General features: G+C 43.1%; 3 protein-coding genes and 2 pseudogenes across 5 annotated transcripts; all 5 read right to left on the reverse strand.

Moving 5' to 3' along the window:
• Positions 1 to 471: 471 nt before the first annotated feature.
• On the reverse strand, positions 472 to 1,099 carry LOC311502159 (claudin-4-like; annotated as a pseudogene). The gene has a single exon. The product of its transcript is annotated as a claudin-4-like (transcript).
• A 1,449-nt stretch (positions 1,100 to 2,548) lies between these two features.
• LOC311502160 (claudin-4-like) lies at positions 2,549 to 3,154 on the reverse strand (the record flags this gene model as incomplete). Its single annotated transcript, XM_084564290.1, has 1 exon — positions 2,549 to 3,154. The coding sequence occupies one exon, from the start codon at positions 3,152 to 3,154 to the stop codon at positions 2,549 to 2,551; it is 606 nt and encodes a 201-aa protein (XP_084420416.1).
• Positions 3,155 to 7,708: 4,554 nt separating this feature from the next.
• Positions 7,709 to 8,379, reverse strand: LOC311502669 (claudin-4-like; annotated as a pseudogene). The gene has a single exon. The product of its transcript is annotated as a claudin-4-like (transcript).
• A 4,082-nt stretch (positions 8,380 to 12,461) lies between these two features.
• LOC311502680 (claudin-4-like) lies at positions 12,462 to 13,828 on the reverse strand. The gene has a single exon (XM_084565009.1). The coding sequence runs from the start codon at positions 13,489 to 13,491 to the stop codon at positions 12,877 to 12,879; it is 615 nt and encodes a 204-aa protein (XP_084421135.1). The 5' UTR covers positions 13,492 to 13,828; the 3' UTR covers positions 12,462 to 12,876.
• A 6,433-nt stretch (positions 13,829 to 20,261) lies between these two features.
• Positions 20,262 to 20,849, reverse strand: LOC311502161 (claudin-4-like; the record flags this gene model as incomplete). Its single annotated transcript, XM_084564291.1, has 1 exon — positions 20,262 to 20,849. One exon carries the CDS (start codon positions 20,847 to 20,849, stop codon positions 20,262 to 20,264), a length of 588 nt encoding a protein of 195 aa, XP_084420417.1.

The raw sequence follows: 20,849 nt of genomic DNA on the forward strand, positions 1-20,849 counted from the left end.
GTATGAGCATGGAAAAAGTTAAATGATCAAACCATTTAAACAGTTTTTCTCTTGGACACAATGACGCCTCGATGAGCTCTGAGACTAAACCATAATTCTTTTATCATATTTCTATTTGTTATTAGAAATTTTGTTAATATTTCCCTCTGGTTGCATGAGAACAAATATCTTTGTGTAAACAGTATTATTAAGAAACAGCAAAGAGTTTCTAAATTCATTCAGAAGTGTCACAAATATCTTCATATATTCATGATCCTAAATATCTAAACATCATGGCTTCATCCTCTTCTAGTAAACTATTGTAATGACTTCATTCAAAATGGCTTGATAATTACTGAAGTACATTTAAGTACATTTTCCCTGAAATGTAGAAATAAGTATAATATGATTGAAAATTATTAAAAAAAAGAAAGAAAAAAAGGTCACAATTGTTCTTCATCCCTCTTTGGTCTTGTCCTCCTACCTCACACCTCAACTCTTATGGTTTTCAGAGCTTTGAGCCGTTGACCTCGGTAGCAGAGTATTCAACATGACTTTGTCCATGTAAGTTGTATTTCGTAGGTATGTCTTCTTCTGGAGGGCAGATGCAGCAGAGAATGGACCCTCCAATAAGCATCAGGACCGAGGCGGCCCATCCCAGATACAGAGCCAACCCCATCTTCAAGTATCTATAGTCCCATTGGACGATGTGTACTATCCAGAAAACAAGCACCAGTTGGACCAAAGCTGCTGTGATGAACATCCCTCCAGTTGAAGCCATCAACCTGGCTTTGACCCTCTCATTTTGAATTAAATTGGTGCACTTTGCTCCCACCATGAATATGAAGACTCCCACCATCCCCATACTGATGGTGACTACAGAGAGCGCTCTGAGGGCCTGCAGTTCTTGACTGATGGACTGATAGAACGAACACTGGTTCTGACCTGTGCTTTGGTACACACATCTTATCCACAGACCCTGCCATTCCACCCTGGGGTCCCTATATCCATATTTGTCATAGTGGACCATCCACATCGGCAGAGCACAGCTGATCACACTCAGCACCCAGCCCAGCACTGACAGAGAGATGCCAGTCAGCTTAGGTCCAAAAGACGCCATTTTACATCCAGATACTACTTGATGTGTTCTTTATCGCTTCTTGGTTCAAGTAAAGTCAAGATTTTCTTCCTTACAATTTCCCTTGGTTCCGTTTTTCAACTTTAAACAGTCTTTATTTCGTCCTTTAATCTCTTCGTTGTCAGTCGTTTTTCCACCAGGTACGTCTTCTCCACAAGTTGTAGCTGCTGCTCCTGTTACTGAATGTAGAAGAGTTGATTTCTCACAGTTTACCTCCTCTACAAACTCTCTCCAGTGTGGTCGTGTCAGCTCAGATGTCGTTTCCTGTGATCTGCTGCTCTTCAAACCTTATCTGTGTATCGTTGATTGGCCCTACATGGAGATGACATCACTCACTAACTAAGCCAATCAGGTGAGTCTTGGGCACTGGCCTCACTGACTGTTGCGTTGGTACGAATGTGTGTGATTTTCCAGATGAAAAATTGTGCATCAAGACATTCTGTTATATGTCCTTTATCTCTTCTTGGTTACAGTCAGGTCAAGATGTCAACACATTCTTTATTTTGTCCTTCAAGCTCTTCCTTGTGGACTCGTCTTTGCACCAGGTAGGCCTTCTTCTCAAGTTGAAGCTGCTGTACCTCCAGCTGAATGAAGAAGTGTCCATTTGTCACAACATACTGTACTTCCTCTACAAACTCTCTCTAGCTTGGACGTGTTTTGTGTCTACTCAGATGGTTTTTTTCCCAATGCCATGCTGCTCACAATTCTGAAAACATGAACAACAACCTGTTTTTTAACGGCCAAAATTGTTACAAATACATAAAGTATTGTAAATGCTGTTTCTTAACAAATAGACCCTACAATTCACCAAAATCAGAGAAAGAAAACAACATTATTTTCACACAACTATATGCAACTGAATATGTAATGTGGCCTCAAGAAGACAAACACACATAAACCCTTTTGAATTTATCACTTCAGTTTTTATGCATTCAGTGCTACAGCAAAATATGATTAATGACACAAGACAAGTAAAGGTTACCATTAAAAAAATAAGCAGTCGGCTGCTGAAGGCGCTGCCCAGTGCTGTTACAGCACCATGGAGGAGGTGGGATCAGTTCACCCTCAACAACCCAGGACAGAGGACAGAGGCGGCCTTCTTCACCAGTCTGTTCATTGTCTTTTTGTCTGTCACACTGCTCCAGTTTCATCTGACATGAAGCGTAAAAGTTGACGACTTAAACCAGGAAAACTCTGGTACATGTGGTCCAACCACTGAGTCAGATACCAGACTGAAGACTCTTCCTCTCTCATCACATCAGGTCATGATTTTCACAAGAAACTCTAACATGAAGGGAGGAAGGTGTGACAACCTCGACTCATCAGATCATTTCTAAACACCATCAGTACATGTTCTTATGTTTTAGGTAAAACACACTGACATCCAGGTTTCTACGCATACACTAATGCCATCTTAAAGTTATTGTTCACTTATGACACAACTCTGGGGGTATTTGCTGTACTTTCTTGGTTTCTCTTTCTGTGAAGACAGCATGCAGATAGGATGAATCCACCAATAAGCAGCATGATTGAGGCAACCCATCCCAGGTGCAGAGCCGCCCCAGTACTCCTTTTCTGTCCATAGGGGATGAGTGGACTGTAGAACTCAACTATGATGGTGAATGCTGACCAGAAAACAGGCACCAGCTGGAAAAGAGCTGCTGTGATGAACACACCTCCAGAGGAAGCCATCACCCTGGCTTTGACCCTCTTATTTTTAATGCAATTGGAACACTTGTCTCCCACAATGAAAATGAGGAGTGCAACTAGCCCCAAAATGATGGAAACCAATGTGAGGATCCTGGCCACCTGCAGATCCTGAGGTAAATCCAGAACAGAGTGATGGAAGTTACACTGCATTTGTCCTGTGTTGTGGGACACACACCTTATCCACAGACCCTCCCAGTATAACTGAGCAATGCTGGGGTCATCAGGAGGGGAGACCCTCCACATCGGCAGAGCACAGCTGATCACACTCAGCACCCAGCCCAGCACTGACAGAGAAATGCCGGTCAGCTTAGGACCAAAAGACACCATTGTGTACCTAGACACTCCCTTATATTTTCTCCTCTTAGTTAAAGTCAAGATTTTCTTCCTTATAATTTTCCTTGCTTTCCCTTTTTCTTTAACCACCTTCTCTGTTTTGTACTTCAGTCTTTTCGTTGTCAATCAAATCAAATCTAATTTTATTCATATGGCGCTTTTCATACATAAAAGCAATACAAAGTGCCTCACAGAGGCTAAAAACAGCAAGGACAAAAACCCAACCCACCCCTGTAGAAACACAGAGAGACACAGAGACATACAGACACATCCCCACACACACACACACACACACACACACACACACATACACACACACCATATCTGTCTGTCGTTTTATTATAAACAGATCTGGCCCTATAAGGCCCTATAAGGAAATGACATCACTAAAATAAGCCAGGCAGGTGAGTTCTGGGCACTGGTTTCATTTCAAGCTGTGTTGGTGTGCATGTGTGTGTCTGCTGCTCTTAAGGAGCTGATTAAACTTATCTGTCTAACGCTTTATTACAAATTAATCTGGCCCACCTAGGAGATGACATCACTCAGTAAAATAAGAGTCTTGGGTATTGGTCTCAATCACTGCTGCATTGGTGCTAATTGTTGTGCTTTTAAAAGTGAAAAGTGTTTTTCTGATTTAATATTTAATAATAATAATAATACATTTTATTTAAAAGCGCTTTTCAAGATACTCAAAGACACTTTACATAAAAAGGACATCTAATTAGCAAAACAATGTGAAATATAACATCAAAAACACAATAAACTGAGCTAAACATTAAAAGCAATTTTAAAAAGGTGTGTTTTTGTCAGAGATTTGAAGGTAGGAAGGTCGGTACAGTCGCGGATGTGTTTGGGGAGAGAGTTCCAGAGGGAGGGGGCAGCTGCAGAGAAGGCTCTGTCGCCCCAGGTTCGATGCTTGGTCTTGAGTGGTGGAGTAAGGAGGTTTGCGTCACATGAACGGAGGCTGCGGGATGGATTGTGGCGATGGAGCAGGTCAGTGAGATAGGAAGGGGCCTGGTTATGGAGGGCTTTGTGTGTGAGGAGGAGGATTTTGAACTGAATACGCTGTGGAACTGGGAGCCAGTGGAGTTTCTGGAGGACAGGAGTGATGTGATCACGGGAGCGGGTGTGGGTGAGCAGACGTGCAGCAGAATTTTGGATGTACTGAAGTTTATTTAAAGTTTTGGATGGTGTGCCATAGAGGATGCTGTTGCAGTAGTCAATTCTGGAAGTGATGAAGGCGTGAATGAGGGTTTCAGCAGCAGAGAAGGAGAGTGATGGACGGAGTCGGGCAATGTTCTTGAGGTGGAAGAAGGCAGTTCTGGTGATTTGATTGATGTGATGATCAAAGGAGAGGTTACTGTCAAAGATGACTCCGAGGTTGCGGCTGTTGGGGGATGGAGACAAGGTGGAGTTGTCGATGGTGAGGCGGAAACTGTCTGTGGTGTTGTTGAGGGATTTGGGGCCGATAATGATTAGGTCTGATTTGTCACAATTTAGTTTGAGGAAGTTGATCTGCATCCAGGATTTGATGTCAGCGAGGCAATTGGAGAGAGTGGAAAGAGTGGCGGGAGTGATGGAGTTGGTGGAGATATAAAGCTGGACGTCATCAGCATAACAGTGGAAATGGAGACCGTGGTGGCGAATGATGTTGCCAAGGGGGAGCAGGTAAAGTATGAAGAGGAGAGGACCAAGCACCGATCCCTGGGGGACACCTTGGGACAGAGGAACAGTGGAGGAGGTGCAGTTGTTGATGTGGATGAATTGTTGTCGGTCTGAGAGGTATGATTTGAGCCAGGAGAGTGCAGTGCCAGTGATGCCGAGGGAGGACTCAAGGCGGGAGAGGAGAATGGTGTGATTTATGGTGTCGAAAGCTGCAGTGAGGTCCAGGAGGATGAGGATGGTGAGCTGGCCGGAGTCTGCGGAGAGGAGGATGTCATTGGTGACTTTCAGGAGGGCTGTTTCGGTGCTGTGTTGGGAACGGAAACCGGATTGAAATGGTTCGAACAGGTCATTTGAGCAGAGGTGGGCTTTGAGTTGTGTGGCGACAATACGCTCCAGTATTTTGGACAGAAAGGGGAGATTGGAGATGGGCCGGAAGTTCGACAAGATGTCAGGGTTGAGTCCAGGTTTTTTGAGGATGGGGGTGATAGCAGCCAGTTTGAGTGAACGGGGGACTGAGCCAGACCTGAGGGAGGAGTTGATGATTTCTGTGATGAGTGTGGAGATGGCTGGTAAAGAGTCCTTAATGAGGTGAGATGGGATGGGATCCAGAACACATGTAGAGGTTTTCATGCCTATCATAATTTTGGGCAGCTCCCCTGGGGACACGGGGGAGAACTGAGACAGAGGCTGAGAGGTGAGGACGGGAGGAGCAGGTGAGGGAGTGGGAGTGCAGGCCGTGGGGGCAGGAGAGGAGGACAAGTTGTTGTAAATGGTGTCGATTTTTGTTTGGAAGAATGAGAGAAAGGAGTTGCATTTGTCAGTGGTGAATGAGTTGGAGGTATTGTCGCTGGGCTTGAGGAGTTTATTTACTGTAGAAAACAGAGCCTTGGGGTTGGTGGAGCCAGAGTGAATGAGGTGAGAGTAGTAGGTGGATCGGGCAGTACTGAGAGCATCCTTGTACTGCTGAAGGTAATCTGTATAGGCTTGTAGATGGACAGTTAAACCGGTTTTCTTGTGAAGTCTTTCAAGCTGTCGTTTTTGTGATTTCATTTTGTGTAGTTCAGGAGTGTACCAGGGGGCAGAGTGGGTGAAGGAGAAGGTTTTAGTTTTGATGGGGGCTAGCTGGTTGAGACAGGAGGAGAGTGTTACGTTGTAGAATTTGGTGAGGTCAGAGGGATTGTCAGTTAACGGAGGGGGGGAAGCAGATATTTTACTAGCAAGAGAGGCAGAAAGGGCTGAAGGGGAGATGGATTTGAGGTTTCTGAAAGATATTGTCCGTTTGTCCTTAGCAGTGGGAATGGGGATGTTGAGGTTGACGCTGGAGAGGTGATGTAAGGTGAGACCAGTGGAGCAGACCAGGTCCAGGATGTGACCACGGCTGTGGGTGGCAAAGTTGACGTGTTGAGTGAAGTCGAAGCAGTGTAGCAGTTCCAGGAATTCAGTGGCAGATTTGCAGTCAGTGTCAATGTGGATGTTGAAGTCCCCCAGAAGAAGAACGGAAGGTGAGATGGCCGATAACTGGGTGAGGAAGTCAGAAAAGTCAGAGAGGAAGGAGGGGTTTGGTTTGGGAGGGCGGTAGATGATGGCAGTGACCAGAGGAGTGGGACCAGAGAGTTTGAATGTGAGGTGTTCAAAGGAGCGAGCAGCAGGGATGGAGATGGTGGATGTTTTAATGTCCTTCCTGTAGAATGCTGCTACACCACCTCCCCGCCCCTCAGATCGGGGTTTGTCCATGTAGGTGTATCCGGTCGGTGTGGTCTGGTTGAGAGAAAAGTAGTCCAGAGGTTTGTGCCAAGTTTCAGTGATGCAGAGGAAATCCAGGTTATTGTCAGTTATGAATTCGTTCAGAATGAGACCTTTATTGTTAAGTGAGCGGGTGTTGAGCAGAGCCAGTTTCAGGTGACGTTGCTTCATGATAGGTTGTGAGGACTGAGGAAGGGGGCGGAGATTTGATAGGTGCACTTGTCGTTTGTTGTGATGACGTAATGAGGAAGTTGCAGTTCGTGAGCAGGACCAGATGGATGGGATAGAGTCAGGAGTTGAAAAGTTGTAGTTGAACATGCGACCAGAGCCTCTGTGTGGAGGACAGCGGAGTAGACCATGGTTAAAAGGTCGTCTAAATAAAGGCAGAACAGGCCTGCTGGAGGATATGATGGTACAGATAGGGAGTGTACTGCGACAGGATGGCCTACGGGGGGAGCTGGTGAGATCAGTGGCAACTGCTGACTCACACAAAGAGGAGGGTGAGGAAGAGTGTGGAGGATGAGTAGTTCTAACAACTTTCCGCGAGAGGGCATCAGCGCTGATTGAAAGTGCTAGATTGTATTGAGTGGGCTGGGCTGGGAGCGCTGAGAGGCCAGGTGATGATAATGATGTTAATGGTCATGCACGGAGGGGTAGCTGGTATGAGACGGCATGCTGTATGTTAGCTGCTAGCAAGCGGCTACCGGACTTTTTTAGGTGGAGGCCGTCGGGTGAAAACAGAGAGGGGCGGGACCAAAAGGAGTCGAAGTTATGGATAAAGTTAATCTTGGATTTCATTTAAACAGATTTTCTCTTGGACACAATGACACCTCAATGAGCTCTGAGACTAAACCACAATTTTTATCATTCATCATATTTCTATCTGTTATTTGAAATTTTGTTAATATTTCCCTCTGTTCGTGTTAGAATAAATATCTTTGTGTAAACAGCATTATTAAGAAACAGTCAAGAGTTTCTAAATTCATTGAGAAGTTTCACAAATATCTTCACATATTCATGATCCTAAATATCTAAACAACATGTTTATATACAATTTCCTTAAATGTTGTAATAAGTATAATATGTTTGAAAATGACAAAGAAAAAAAAATAGGTCATAGTTCTTCTTCATCCCTCTTTGGTCTTGTCCTCCTACCTCACACCTCATCTCTTTTGTTGTCGGAGCTTTGAGCCGTTGACCTCAGAATAGCAGAGTATTCAACATAACTTTGACCATGTATATTGTACTTCCTTGGTTTGTCTTCTTCTGGAGGGCAGATGCAGCAGAGAATGGACCCTCCAATAAGCATCAGGACCGAGGCAGCCCATCCCAGATACATAGCCAACCCCATCAAGTTTCTATTGTATTCTTCTCTCTCTATAGTACCATGGGATGGCGCATACTAACCAGACAACAAGCACCAGTTGGACCAGAGCTGCAGTGATGAACACCCCTCCAGAGGAAGGCATCAACCTGGCTTTGACCCTTTCATTTTGGATGAAGTTGGTGCACTTTGCACCCACCATGTTTATTAAGACTCCCAGCATTCCCGCAATGATAGCGACAATAGAAAGCGCCCTGAGGGGCTGCATTTCTTGATCGACAAAATGATGGAACGAACAATGCATCTGCCCTGTGCTCCAGGACTCACAACTCATCCACAGACCCCAGCATTTCACCCTGGGGTCCCTATATCCATTATATCCATCATTGTAGACCCCCCACATCGGCAAGGCACAGCTGATCACACTCAGCACCCAGCCCAGCACCGACAGAGAGACGCCGGTTAACTCACGTCCAAAAGACGCCATTTTACATCAAAATACTATTGTGTATTATTATTACTATTATGTGTTCTTTATCTCTTCTTGGTTGAAGCAAAGTCAAGATTTTCTTCCTTACAATTTCCTGTACTTCCCTTTTCCAACTTTACTTTTCTAGATGCACAATTTTTCATTTGGAAAACCACACACATTAGTACCAACGCTACAGTCAGTGAGGCCAGTGCCTAAGACTCACCTGATTGGCTTAGTTGGTGAGTGATGTCATCTCCATGTAGGGCCAGATCAATGATACACACATAAGGTTTGAAGAGCAGCAGATTACAGGAAACGACATCTGAGCTGACACGACCACACTGGAAAGTTTGTGGTACCTCCTCCACTCCACTGTGAGAAAGAAATATAACAGAATGTTGAGTGATGTCATCTCCATGTAGGGCCAATCAGCGATACACAGATATGGTTTGAAGAGCAGCAGATCACAGGAAATGACATCTGAGCGACACGACCACACTGGAGAGAGTTTGTAGAGGAGGTACACTGTGAGAAATCAACACTTCTGCTTTCAGTAACAGGAGCAGCAGCTACAATTTGTGGAGAAGACATACGTGGTGGAAAAACGACTGACAACGAAGAGATTAAAGGATGAAATAAAGACTGTTTAGACATTCTGTTACATGTCCTTTATCTCTTCTTGGTTACAGTCAGGTCAAGATGTCAACACGTTCTTTATTTTGTCCTTCAAGCTCTTCCTTGTCAACTCGTCTTTGCACCAGGTATGCCTTCTTCTCCAGTTGAAGCTGCTGTACCTCCAGCTGAATGAAGAAGTGTCCATTTGTCACAACATACTGTACTTCCTCTACAACCTTTCTGTGGCTTGGACGTGTTTTGTGTCTACTCAAATGTTAGTTTTTTCCCAGTGCCATGCTTCTCACAATACTGAAAACATGAACAACCTGTTCTTTAACAGCTAAATTTGTTACAAATACATAAAGTACTGTAAATGGCGTTTCTTAACAAATACAGTAGACCCTGTAATGCACCAAAATGAGAAAAAAGAAAACAAAATTATTTTCAAACAACTATATGCAACGGAATATGTAATATTGCCTCAAGAAGACAAACACACACAAACCCTTTTGAATTTATCACTTCATTTTGTATGCTTTCAGTGCTACAGCATCATATGATTAATGACGGTGCACAAGACAAGAAAAGGTTACCGTTTAATAATGAAAAAATAGTAAATGAATACAACACTAGTTTTATGTTTGTGGTCTACTAGGAGCAGGCTTGGTTGTACAGTCTCACAGCAACAGGAAGGAAAAACCTGTGGTAACACTCTTTCACACAACGTGGGTGAAGCAGCCGGCTGCTGAAGTTCATCTGACATGACACGTAAATCCCCAAAAACGTTTTCAAGATAGTTGTTAGTTAGTAGGGGTGTAACAAATTACCGATATGAATCGGAAATCGGTTTTGATTTAAAAGATGTGAGTGCATCGATACAAAAGCCCCTGGACCGATCTAAATGTACCACGAACCGGTCGATGGCCCGATTACAAAGTTATGAATCGGGTTATTACCGTAATTTCCAGACTACGTATAAGGCGCACCTGACTAAATTTTGGAGAAAACTACAGATTGTTCCATATAAGCCGCACCCGACTATAAGCCGCACCCAAGCCGCTGGTGTTTTAATGTTTAATTACCGTGAGGGTTTCTTCTACCACGGAAGGGATTGTCGGGACTGAAATGACTGTTTGGAAACGCAAAGTGTCCCATTTATTTACATTTGAGAAACACAATAAATCTTTCAATCAATCGATCGATCAAACTTTCACATCTTTGACATTACAAACAGCATTCGTGCAGTGCACAAATAATACAACGGTGCGCTCCTAGCGCACTTCCTGCAGTCATAGTACCGTAGTAGTGCAGTAGGCCTATAACAAAAAACAAAGCTTACAACGCTTGATGAGGCAATAACGTTAAATGGCTAAATTTAATTCGTTTTTAAAAGTGCTTGCCTGTAACACGGCAGCAAAAGTGCAGTAACCCGGCTGCTCAACTAAATAACCAGCATCTTTTTCGAAAACAGCCAACACTAAAGGTGCAGTAACACGGCCGTTTACTGTATCAAAATAACCAGCCTACTATACCAGAAAAGTCAGCCAGATCGATCTCCTTTAACTTAAAAGCAGCTCTCAAGTACCTACTGCATTTGGACTCACTTGGTTTGTTTTGCTCTCGTTACCTGGCGCAAACTGTCTGTCTCGCTCCTGCGCTTCCATGATAGTGAGCCCCTGGTGACCGTTAGCTGTAAAAATCCATAATAAACCGCAGGGTCCAAAGCAAGTGACAAAAGTAGCGGCTTATAGTCCGGAATTTACGGTATATCAGCAATACAGCTGGAAGCCCCGCTTGCTTATTCTCTTTCTCTCTCTCTTTCCCGCAAAAATCTCGCGAGACTCTATTAAACTTATCACTATGAAGGTAAACAATATCACATTTTTAGGATTGATTTAGGAACATTCATAATGTAAAATGTCTACTTTAAACAAGGAACTATATCGGATTACTCTCTAGGCAATTGAATCAGGTCAACTGGACTTGGTTTTTGTCTGTGTCTGCGGGCTAGTCAGACTTGCTGCTAGTCTCTCGAACTGATGAAGCCACTTGGATAAGGAGCGAAACGTCTTCACAGACAAAAACCAAGTCCAGTTGACCTGATTCAATTGCCTAGAGATGCCTTTGACCTGGACAAATGAGAATTTGCACAGACTCATCGGATTACATCATATTGCACTGAATCGTACCGAATCGTACCGAATCGGATCGGATCGGATCAAATCCTACCGAATCGAATCGAATCGGTTGTTTTTAAAATGTATCCTTCCTGAATCGTTTCGTACCCCATGTATCTAGATACGTATCGAATCGTCTTATATTGGAGAGATGCACACCCCTATTAGTTAGTTTAATAAGTTGACGACTTAAACCAGGAAAACTCTGACTGTGATCCAGACAGTGAGTCAGATACCAGACTGAAGACTCTTCCTCTCTCATCACATCAGGTCATGATTTTCACAAGAAACTCTAATGTGAAGGGAGGAAGGTGTCACAACCTCAACTCATCAGATCATTTCTAAACACTATCAAACGTCAGTACATGTTCTTATGTTCTAGGTAAAACACACTCACATCCAGGTTTCTACGCAAACACTCATGCTATCTTAAAGTTATTGTTCACTTATGACACAACTCTGAGGGTATGTGCTGTATTTTGTTGGTTTCTCTTTCTGTGAATGGTGCCATGTAGATAGGATGGATCCACCAATAAGCAGCATTGTTGAGGCAACCCATCCCAGGTACAGAGGCGCTCCGGTCTTCCTTTTCTGTTCATAGAGGATGAGTGGACTGTAGAACTCAACTATGATGGTGAACGCTGACCAGAAAACAGGTACCAGTTTGACCAGAGTTTCATGTGATGAACACCCCTCCAGAGGAAGCCATCACCCTGCCTTTGACCATCGAATTTTTAATGTAGTTGGAACACTTGTCTCCCGCAATGAAAATGAGGAGCGCCACCAGCCGCAAAAAAGTGTTGGCAACAATTGTTAGGACCCTGGCCACCTGCAGATCCTGAGGTAAATCCAGAACAAAGTGATGGAAGTTACACTGCATTTGTCCTCATCCACAGACCCTCCCAGTATAACTGAGCAAGGTTGGGGTCATCATAAGGGGAGACCCTCCACATCATGTCAGATTTTTATCTTGATCTTTAAATAAAACTCTGACATGTGGGGAGAAGGTGTCACAACTTCAACTCATCAGATAGTTTTGAAAACATTATCAGTATATGTTCTCATGTTTTAGGTAAAAGACGTAAAAAATGTTTAACTTTACAATTCTTTATGACTGATTTTTTTTATTCGTATCAGAGGATCTAAAAGCAAAACATTTACATGGATGTGCTTCTTATACATTGTTTTAAAGCTCTGACAAAATATGTGGCATATCACAAAAGGTCGACATAAACAACTAAAACATATGCGACAATATGATATGACACAAAGAAATATCAGATGCTGCAGAAAACACAGTGACACAATGACACCTTGATGAGCTCTGAGACTAAACCACAATTTTTATCATTCATCATATTTCTATTTGTTATTTCAAAATTTTGTTAACATTGCCCTCTGCGTTAGAACAAATATCGTTGTCTAAACAGTATTATTAAGAAACAGTAAAGAGTTTCTAAATTCATTCAGAAGTGTCACAAATATCTTCACATATTCATTATCCTAAATATCTACAACAACAGGTTTGGCTTTATCCTCTTCTAGTAAACTATTGTAATGACTTCATTTAAAATGGCTTGATTATTTCTGAACTACATTTATATACATTTTCCCTGAAGTGTTGAAATAAGTATAACACGTTTGAAAATTATTTAAAGCAAACAAACAAACAAAAAATGTATCACAGTTCATGAACCCTCTTTGGTCTTGTCCTCCTACCTCACACCTCATCTCTTTTGTTGTCAGAGCTCGGAGTAGCAGAGTATCCAACATGACTTTGTCCATGTAAGTTGTCCTCCCTTGGTCTGTCTTCTTGTAGAGGGCAGATGGAGCAGAGAATGGACCCTCCAATAAGCATCAGGACTGAAGCAGCCCATCCCAGATGTAGAGCCGCCCCGATCTTCCTAAAGGGATCATAGTACGTTGTGATGATGTGTACTAACCAGAAAACAGGTACCAGTTGGACCAGAGCTGCAGTGATGAACACCCCTCCAGAGGAAGGCATCAACCTGGCTTTGACCCTCTCATTTTGAATGAAGTTGGTGCACTTTGCGCCCACCATGTTTATGAAGACTCCCAGCAGTCCCGCAATAATGGCGACAACAGAGAGCGCCCTGAGGGCCTGCATTTCTTGATAGATGAACTGATGGACCGAGCACTGCATATGCCCTGTGCTCTGGGACACACAAAAAAACCACAGACCCCACCATCCTCTATATCCATTGTATTCGTCACTGTAGACCATCCACATCGGCAAGGCACAGCTGATCACACTCAGCACCCAGCCCAGCACTGACAGAGAGATGCCGGTTACCTCACGTCGAAAAGACACCATTTTACATCCAGATACTACTTGATGTGTTCTTTATCTCTTCTTGGTTCAAGTAAAGTCAAGATTTTCTTCCTTACAATTTCCCTTGCTTCCCTTTTCCAACTTTACTTTAAACAGTCTTTATTTTGTCCTTTAATCTCTTCGTTGTCAGTCGTTTTTCCACCAGGTATGTCTTCTCCACAAATTGTAGCTGCTGCTCCTGTTACTGAATGCAGAAGTGTTGATTTCTCACAGTGTACTTCCTCTACAAACTCTCTCCAGTGTGGTCGTGTCAGCTCAGATGTCATTTCCTGTGATCTGCTGCTCTTCAAACCATATCTGTGTATCGCTGATTGGCCCTACATGGAGATGACATCACTCAACATTCTGTTATATTTCTTTCATCTCTTCTTGGTTACAGTCAGGTCAAGATGTCAACACGTTCTTTATTTTGTCCTTCAAGCTCTTCCTTGTCGACTCATCTTTCCACCAGGTATGCCTTCTTCTCAAGTTAAAGCTGCTGTACCTCCAGCTGAATGAAGAAGTGTACATTTGTCACAACATACTGTACTTCCTCTACAAACTCTCTCTAGCTTGGACGTGTTTTTTGTGTCTACTCAAATGTTTTTTTTGTTTTTGTTTTTGTTTTCCCAGAGCTATTCTGCTCGCAATTCTCAGAACATGAACAACATGTTTCCAATCGGCTAAAATTGTTACAAATACATAAAGTATTGTAAATGATGATTCTTAACAAATAGAACCTGCAATGCAGCAAAATGAGAAAAAGAAAAACTTATTTTCAAACAACTATATGCAACTGAATATGTAATATTGCCTCAAGAAGACAAACACATGAACCCTTTTGAATTCATCACTTCAGTTTTTATGCTTTCAGTGCTATAGCAGCATATAATTGATGACAGTGCACAAGATAAAATTTACCATTAAGTAAATACAAAATATAGTTTTATGTTTGTGGTCTACTAGGTGCAGGCTTGGTTGTGCAGTCTCACAGCAACAGGAAGGAAGAACCTGTGGTAACGTTCGTTCACACATTGTGGGTGAAGCAGTCGGCTGCTGAAGGCGCTGCTCAGTGCTGTTACAGCGCCATGGAGGTCGTGGGATCGGCTTACCATCAACAACGCAGGACAGAGGACAGAGGCGGCCTTCTTCACCAGTCTGTTGAGGGTCTTTTTGTCTGTCACACTGCTCCAAGTTCATCTGACATGACATGTAAATCTTAAAAAAATGTTTTTAAGATGGTTAGTTTTTAGTTTAATAAGTTGACGACTTAAACCAGGAAAACTCTGGTACATGTGGTCCAACCACTGTTGGGATCTGAACCTGGGGGTGAGCTATGGAAGCTCACCATGCACAACCAAGTTAACCACATGTCTTGGAAACAAAGGGAAGCACCAGAACTATAAGTCCCACAATCCTCCAGGTGTGAAAAACTGACCAAGCAGTTCACTGGCTGACAGTGGCATGTGACCTCTGAGGTCATCAGGTCATATAAAATGCGCTGTTTTGCCTTTGTTCTCTCTCTTATTCTCTTATCCTCTTACCCTCTACAACTCCACACCTCCACGTGGAGACCCCCAGCCGCTCGGCTGCAGCTGGGTGCCAGGCCTGTTCTCCTTACAGCAGCGAAGCGAGATCCTGCTGAGGAATCTACACCAGGTCTTTTAGCCAACAAACAGAAGGTTTGCAGGCTAAACTCCCAAACAACAGGAGCCACACGGCTAGTTAGCACCGAGCTGCTAACAAGCCACTTCAAAGGACTTCAAGGAGCGGCCAGTTTCCCTCCAACGTCTGCCATCAGGAAAACACAGCAAGGACTACAACTTTTCCCAGTTTGGCCTTCCATCAGGAACTGCCAGCTAAAGGAGCAACACACCAGAAATTGACTTTTCACCAAATCTGGTAGTATGACCTGGGCCTAGTCAAGCTAAGCTAAGCTAGAGTTAGAAATGTTGATTTGATGTGATATTTGTTTATATTGAGTTGTTTATAGTATAGTGGTTTGATGTTAGTTAGATTATGCAACACATAGACTCAGGGTCTTGCATGCTAAACTAACCACTCTTCCTCTAACCTGGCACCTAATAAAACGCTTATCACATTCCACATATCTACTGGCCAGCACATGGTCTGAGTGTCCCCACTCAGCTGCCATTGTTTCCTTTGTGTTCAAGACCTCAAGGCCCAGTGGCCATCTTGACACACCCACAACCCGCGGCCATCTTGGAACGCCCACAACCGGTGGCCATCTTGGAACGCCCACAACCGGCGGCCATCTTGGCACACCCACAACCGGCGGCCATCTTGGCACACCCACAACCAGCGGCCATTTTGACATACACACACACACACACACACACACGTAGTATAGAGTACACTGTTGTTAGATTGTATGTTTGCTTTTATTCTTGTTAATAAATGTCTTTTAAACATACCTGTCTGTTTAATGTTGCACAAGAGTGAATATTGCCAACCTCTACACTGCCAAGAACTCCAAATTCCTTCAACTGTAACTAGTTGTTAACGTGGTAATTTTGGTTGTAGTAATTAAGTTAATTATTAATCCGAACTCCAAATTGACAATTTAGTATAATTTATGAGACTGTTTTGATTAATTGGCTATCTTTTCCCTTCCTAGAAGGGTGGTGCCCCGAGGTGATCTAGTAATTCAGATCCAATTATTTAATAATAAATAATTATTTTTGATAATTATTAATTATTCATGATAGCCAAACCCCAATACTGAGTGCCTTAGTACCAGGCCCAACACCACTGAGTCAGATACCAGACTGAAGACTCTTCCTCTCTCATCACATCAGGTCATGATTTTCACAAGAAACTCTAATGTGAAGGGAGGAAGGTGTCGCAACCTCAACTCATCAGATCATTTCTAAACACCATCAGTACATGTTCTTATGTTTTAGGTAAAACACACTGACATCCAGGTTTCTACGCATACACTCGTGCTATCTTAAAGTTATTGTTTACTCATGACACAACTCTGGGGGTATGTGCTGTACTTTGTTGTTTTTTGTTTCTGTGAATGGTGTCATGTAGATATGATGGATCCACCAATAAGCAGCATTGTTGAGGCAACCCAGCCCAGGTACAGAGGCGCCCCTGTCTTCCTCTTCTGTCCATAGAGGATGAGTGGACTGTAGAACTCAACTATGATGGTGAACGCTGACCAGAAAACAGGTACCAGTTGGAAAAGAGCTGCTGTGATGAACACCTCTCCAGAGGAAGCCATTCCCCTGGCTTTGACCCTCTTATTTTTAATGTAGTTGCAACACTTGTCTCCCACAATGAAAATGAGGAGCGCCACTCGCCCCAAAATGATGGCAACCATTGTGAGGACCCTGGCCACCTTCAGATCCTGAGGTAAATCCAGAACAGAGTGATGGAAGTTACACTGCATTTGTCCTGAGCAACACTGGGATCATCAGAAGAGGAGAACCTCCACAGGGGGCCCTCGCAAGGTCTGCTGAACCCTCATGGAGCCTGCTGGAGCCTATCCCAGCTGTCATTGGGCAGGTCACCAGTCTTTCGCAGGGCTAACACAGAGAGACAGACAACCATTCACACTCACATTCACACCTACTGCCAATCTAGAATCACCAATGAACCTAACCAGCATGTCTTTGGACAGTGGGAGGAAGCCAGAGTACCCGGAGAGAACCCACACAGACACAGGGAGAACATGCAAACTCCACACAGAAAGGACCCAGTCGGCCCATGGATTCGAACCCGGGACCTTCTCGCTGTGAGGCATTAGTGCCAACCACCTCACCACTGTGCCGCCCCAGTGCAAATTGTTGTGCTTTTCAAAATCAAATTGGTTTTTCTGATTTAATGTTTTGTCCTTGTTAGCTTTGCTCGTGGTGTTTTAGTTCGACTACATCTCAACCAATAATGTGTCAGTCAATCTTTTAGTGCCTTCTGTCTCTACCACTTGAGACATTGACCACGTTTACATGGTCTTTAGTATCCCGAATTTGATCGGGATATTGAAGTATCCCGTTTTTGTGTTTGTCCATGTAAACACCATATCCCGAATTCAGAAATCGGGATATGCCCATTTCCCGATTTCAAGAAACCCGGCTTTGCTACCTGGAGTACTCCGATAGAAGCCGGGATACTGAAGCATGTATACACCTTATCCCGATTTCTGACGGCTGCCCACTGTCTGCGCATGCGCGAGTGACGCCAAGTGACGCACTAGATATACAAACAACATGGCGGCAACGAGAACGTCTCACTTTTGGAGCGACGAAGAGACAGAATTTTCCCTTAAAGTAATGAAAGAACTAAACATAACGACGTGTTTAGATGGCAGAAAACACCGACATACTGATGTATTCAAATCTGTTGCGGAAAAGCTACGTGACGCTGGTTTTCCACCTCGCTCCGTTGAACAAGTTAGGTCGCGTTGGAAAACATTGAAAAAGACGTAAAACACGCATGCGCAGATAGGATGCAGCGATCGGAAAACGGGATACTGTTATTTATCATGTATACGGGGATATGAATAACCGGGTTTCTCTGTGTTCCATGTAAACACCATATCCCGAATATGCTCAAAGCCGGGATAAGCCTCAAAATCGGGATACTAAAGACCATGTAAACGTACTGATAAATCCTCCAAAAAGATAGTTGTTAGTTTATTAATTTGACCATTTAAAAAAGGAAAACTGTGACTCAGATACCAGAGTGAAGACACTTCCTCTCCCATCATGTCAGATTTTTAAATAAAACTCTGACATGTGGAGGGAAGGTGTCACAACCTCAACTCATCAGATAGTTTCTAAAACATTATCAGTACATGTTCTTATGTTTTAGGTAAAAGACGTAAAATGTTTAAAAATGTTTAACTTTACAAATCTTTATGAATTTTATTTTTTATAGGTATCAGTGGATCTAAAAGCAAAACATTTACATTGATGTACTTCTTATACGTTGTGTTGAAACTCTGACAAAATATGTGGCATAACACAAAAGGTCGATATAAACAAGTAAAACATACGTGACAATATGATACGACACAAAGAAATATCAGATGCTGCAGAAAACACAAAACACAATGACGTCTTGATGAGCTCTGATACTAAACCACAACTTTTATCATTCACCATATTTCTATTTGTTATTTGAAATTTTGTTAATATTTCCCTCTGGTTGCATGAGAACAAATGTCTTTGTGTAAACAGTATTATTAAGAAACAGCAAAGAGTTTCTAAATTCATTCAGAAGTGTCACAAATATCTTCACATATTCATGATCCTAAATATCTAAACATTATGTTTGACTTTAAGCTCTTCTAGTAAACTATTGTAATGACTCCATTTAAACTAAATGATTAAAAAAAAAAAAAAACAGGTCACAATTGTTTCTCATCTCTCTCTTGGTCTTGTCCTCCTACCTCACACCTCATCTCTTTTGTTGTCAGAGCTTTGACCATCCCAGATGCAGAGCCACCCCGATCTTCACTCTAGCGTAACCAGAGTACCTGTACTCCCTTGTGATGGTGTGTACTATCCAGAAAACAAGCACCTGGTAGACCAGAGCTGCAGTGATGAACACCCCTCTAGAGGAAGCCATCAGCCTGGCTTTGACCCTCTCATTTTGAATGTAGCTGCTGCACATGGCTTTCACCATGTTTATAAAGACTCCCAGCACCCCCGCAACGATGGCAACAATAGAGAGCACCCTGACTGTCTGCCGTTCTTGATCGATGAACCAATGGAACAAACACTCCATCTGCCCTGTGCTCCATTACACACACCTCATCCACAGACCCCACCATTCCTCCCTGTTGTAGACCGTCCACATCGGCAAGCCACCACTGATCACACTCAGCCCCCAGCCCAGCACTGACAGAGAGATGCCAGTCAGTTCAGTTCCAAAAGACACCATTTTACATCCAGATACTACTTGATGTGTTCTTTATCTCTTCTTGGTTCAAATAGTCAAGATTTCCTTCCTTACAATTTCCCTTGCTTCTCTTTTCCAACTTTACTTTAAATAGTCTTTATTTCGTATACTTTAATCTCTTCGTTGTCAGTCGTTTTTCCACCAGGTATGTCTTCTCCACAAATTGTAGCTGCTGCTCCTGTTACTGAATGCAGAAGTGTTGATTTCTCACAGTGTACCTCCTCTACAAACTCTCTCCAGCGTGGTTGTGTCAGCTCAGATGTCGTTCCCTGTGATCTGCTGCTCTTCAAACCTTATCTGTGTATCGTTGATTGGCCCTACATGGAGATGACATCACTCACTAACTAAGCCAGTCAGGTGAGTCTTGGGCACTGGCCTCACTGACTGTTGCGTTGGTACTAATGTGTGTGATTTCACAAATGAAAAATTGAGTTTTCTGAGGAAGGTGTCACAACATCAACTCATCAGATTATATGTCAAACACTATCAGTACATGTTCTCATGTTTTAGGTAAAACACACACAAATCCAGTGACTCTGTTTACTCTAAGAGTATGATACTTAATATGTACACACTGGTCAGTAAAATGACAAACATCCTCATGGATCCAAATGTAAAGAGTAAAAAATGAATATTGTCCCTTTTCGCATTAGAAGAAATATCTTTTAAACAGTATTATTCACAAATATCTTCACATATTCATGATCCTAAATATCTAAACATCATATTTGGCTTCATCCTCCTCTAGTAAACTATTGTAATGACTCAATTTAAACTAAATGATTTAAAAAAAAAAATGGTCACAATTGTTCCTCATCCCTTTTTGGTCGTGTCCTCCTACCTCACACTTCATCTCTTTTGCTGTCGGAGCTTTGAGCCGTTGACACTGGAGTAGCAGAATATTCAACATGACTTTGTCCATGTATGTTGTACTTCGTAGATATGTCTTCTTCTGGAGGGCAGATGCAGCAGAGAATGGACCCTCCAATAAGCATCAGGACCGAGGCGGCCCATCCCAGATGCAGAGCCAACCCCGTCTTCCATCTAGAGTAACCAGTGTACCATGGGATGGTGTTTACTGACCAGAAAACAAGCACCAGTTGTACCAGAGCTGCAGTGATGAACACCCCTCCAGAGGAAGCCATCAACCTGGCTTTGACCCTCTCATTTTCAACGTAGTTGATGCACTTTGCTCCCACCATGTTTATGAAGACTCCCAGCATTCCCACAATGATGGCGACAACAGAGAGCACCCTGGTGGCCTGCTGTTCTTGATCGATGAACTGATAGAAAGAACACTGCATCTTCCCTGTGCTCCAGGACACACATCTCATCCACAGACCCCTCCTTTCCACCCTGGGGTCCCTATCTTCATTGTGATCGTCACTGAAGCTGAAGACCGTCCACATCAGCAAGGCACAGCTGATCAT

The sequence above is a fragment of the Chelon labrosus genome (assembly GCF_963514085.1).
Source record: "Chelon labrosus genome assembly, chromosome: 17".
NCBI lineage: Eukaryota > Metazoa > Chordata > Actinopteri > Mugiliformes > Mugilidae > Chelon > Chelon labrosus.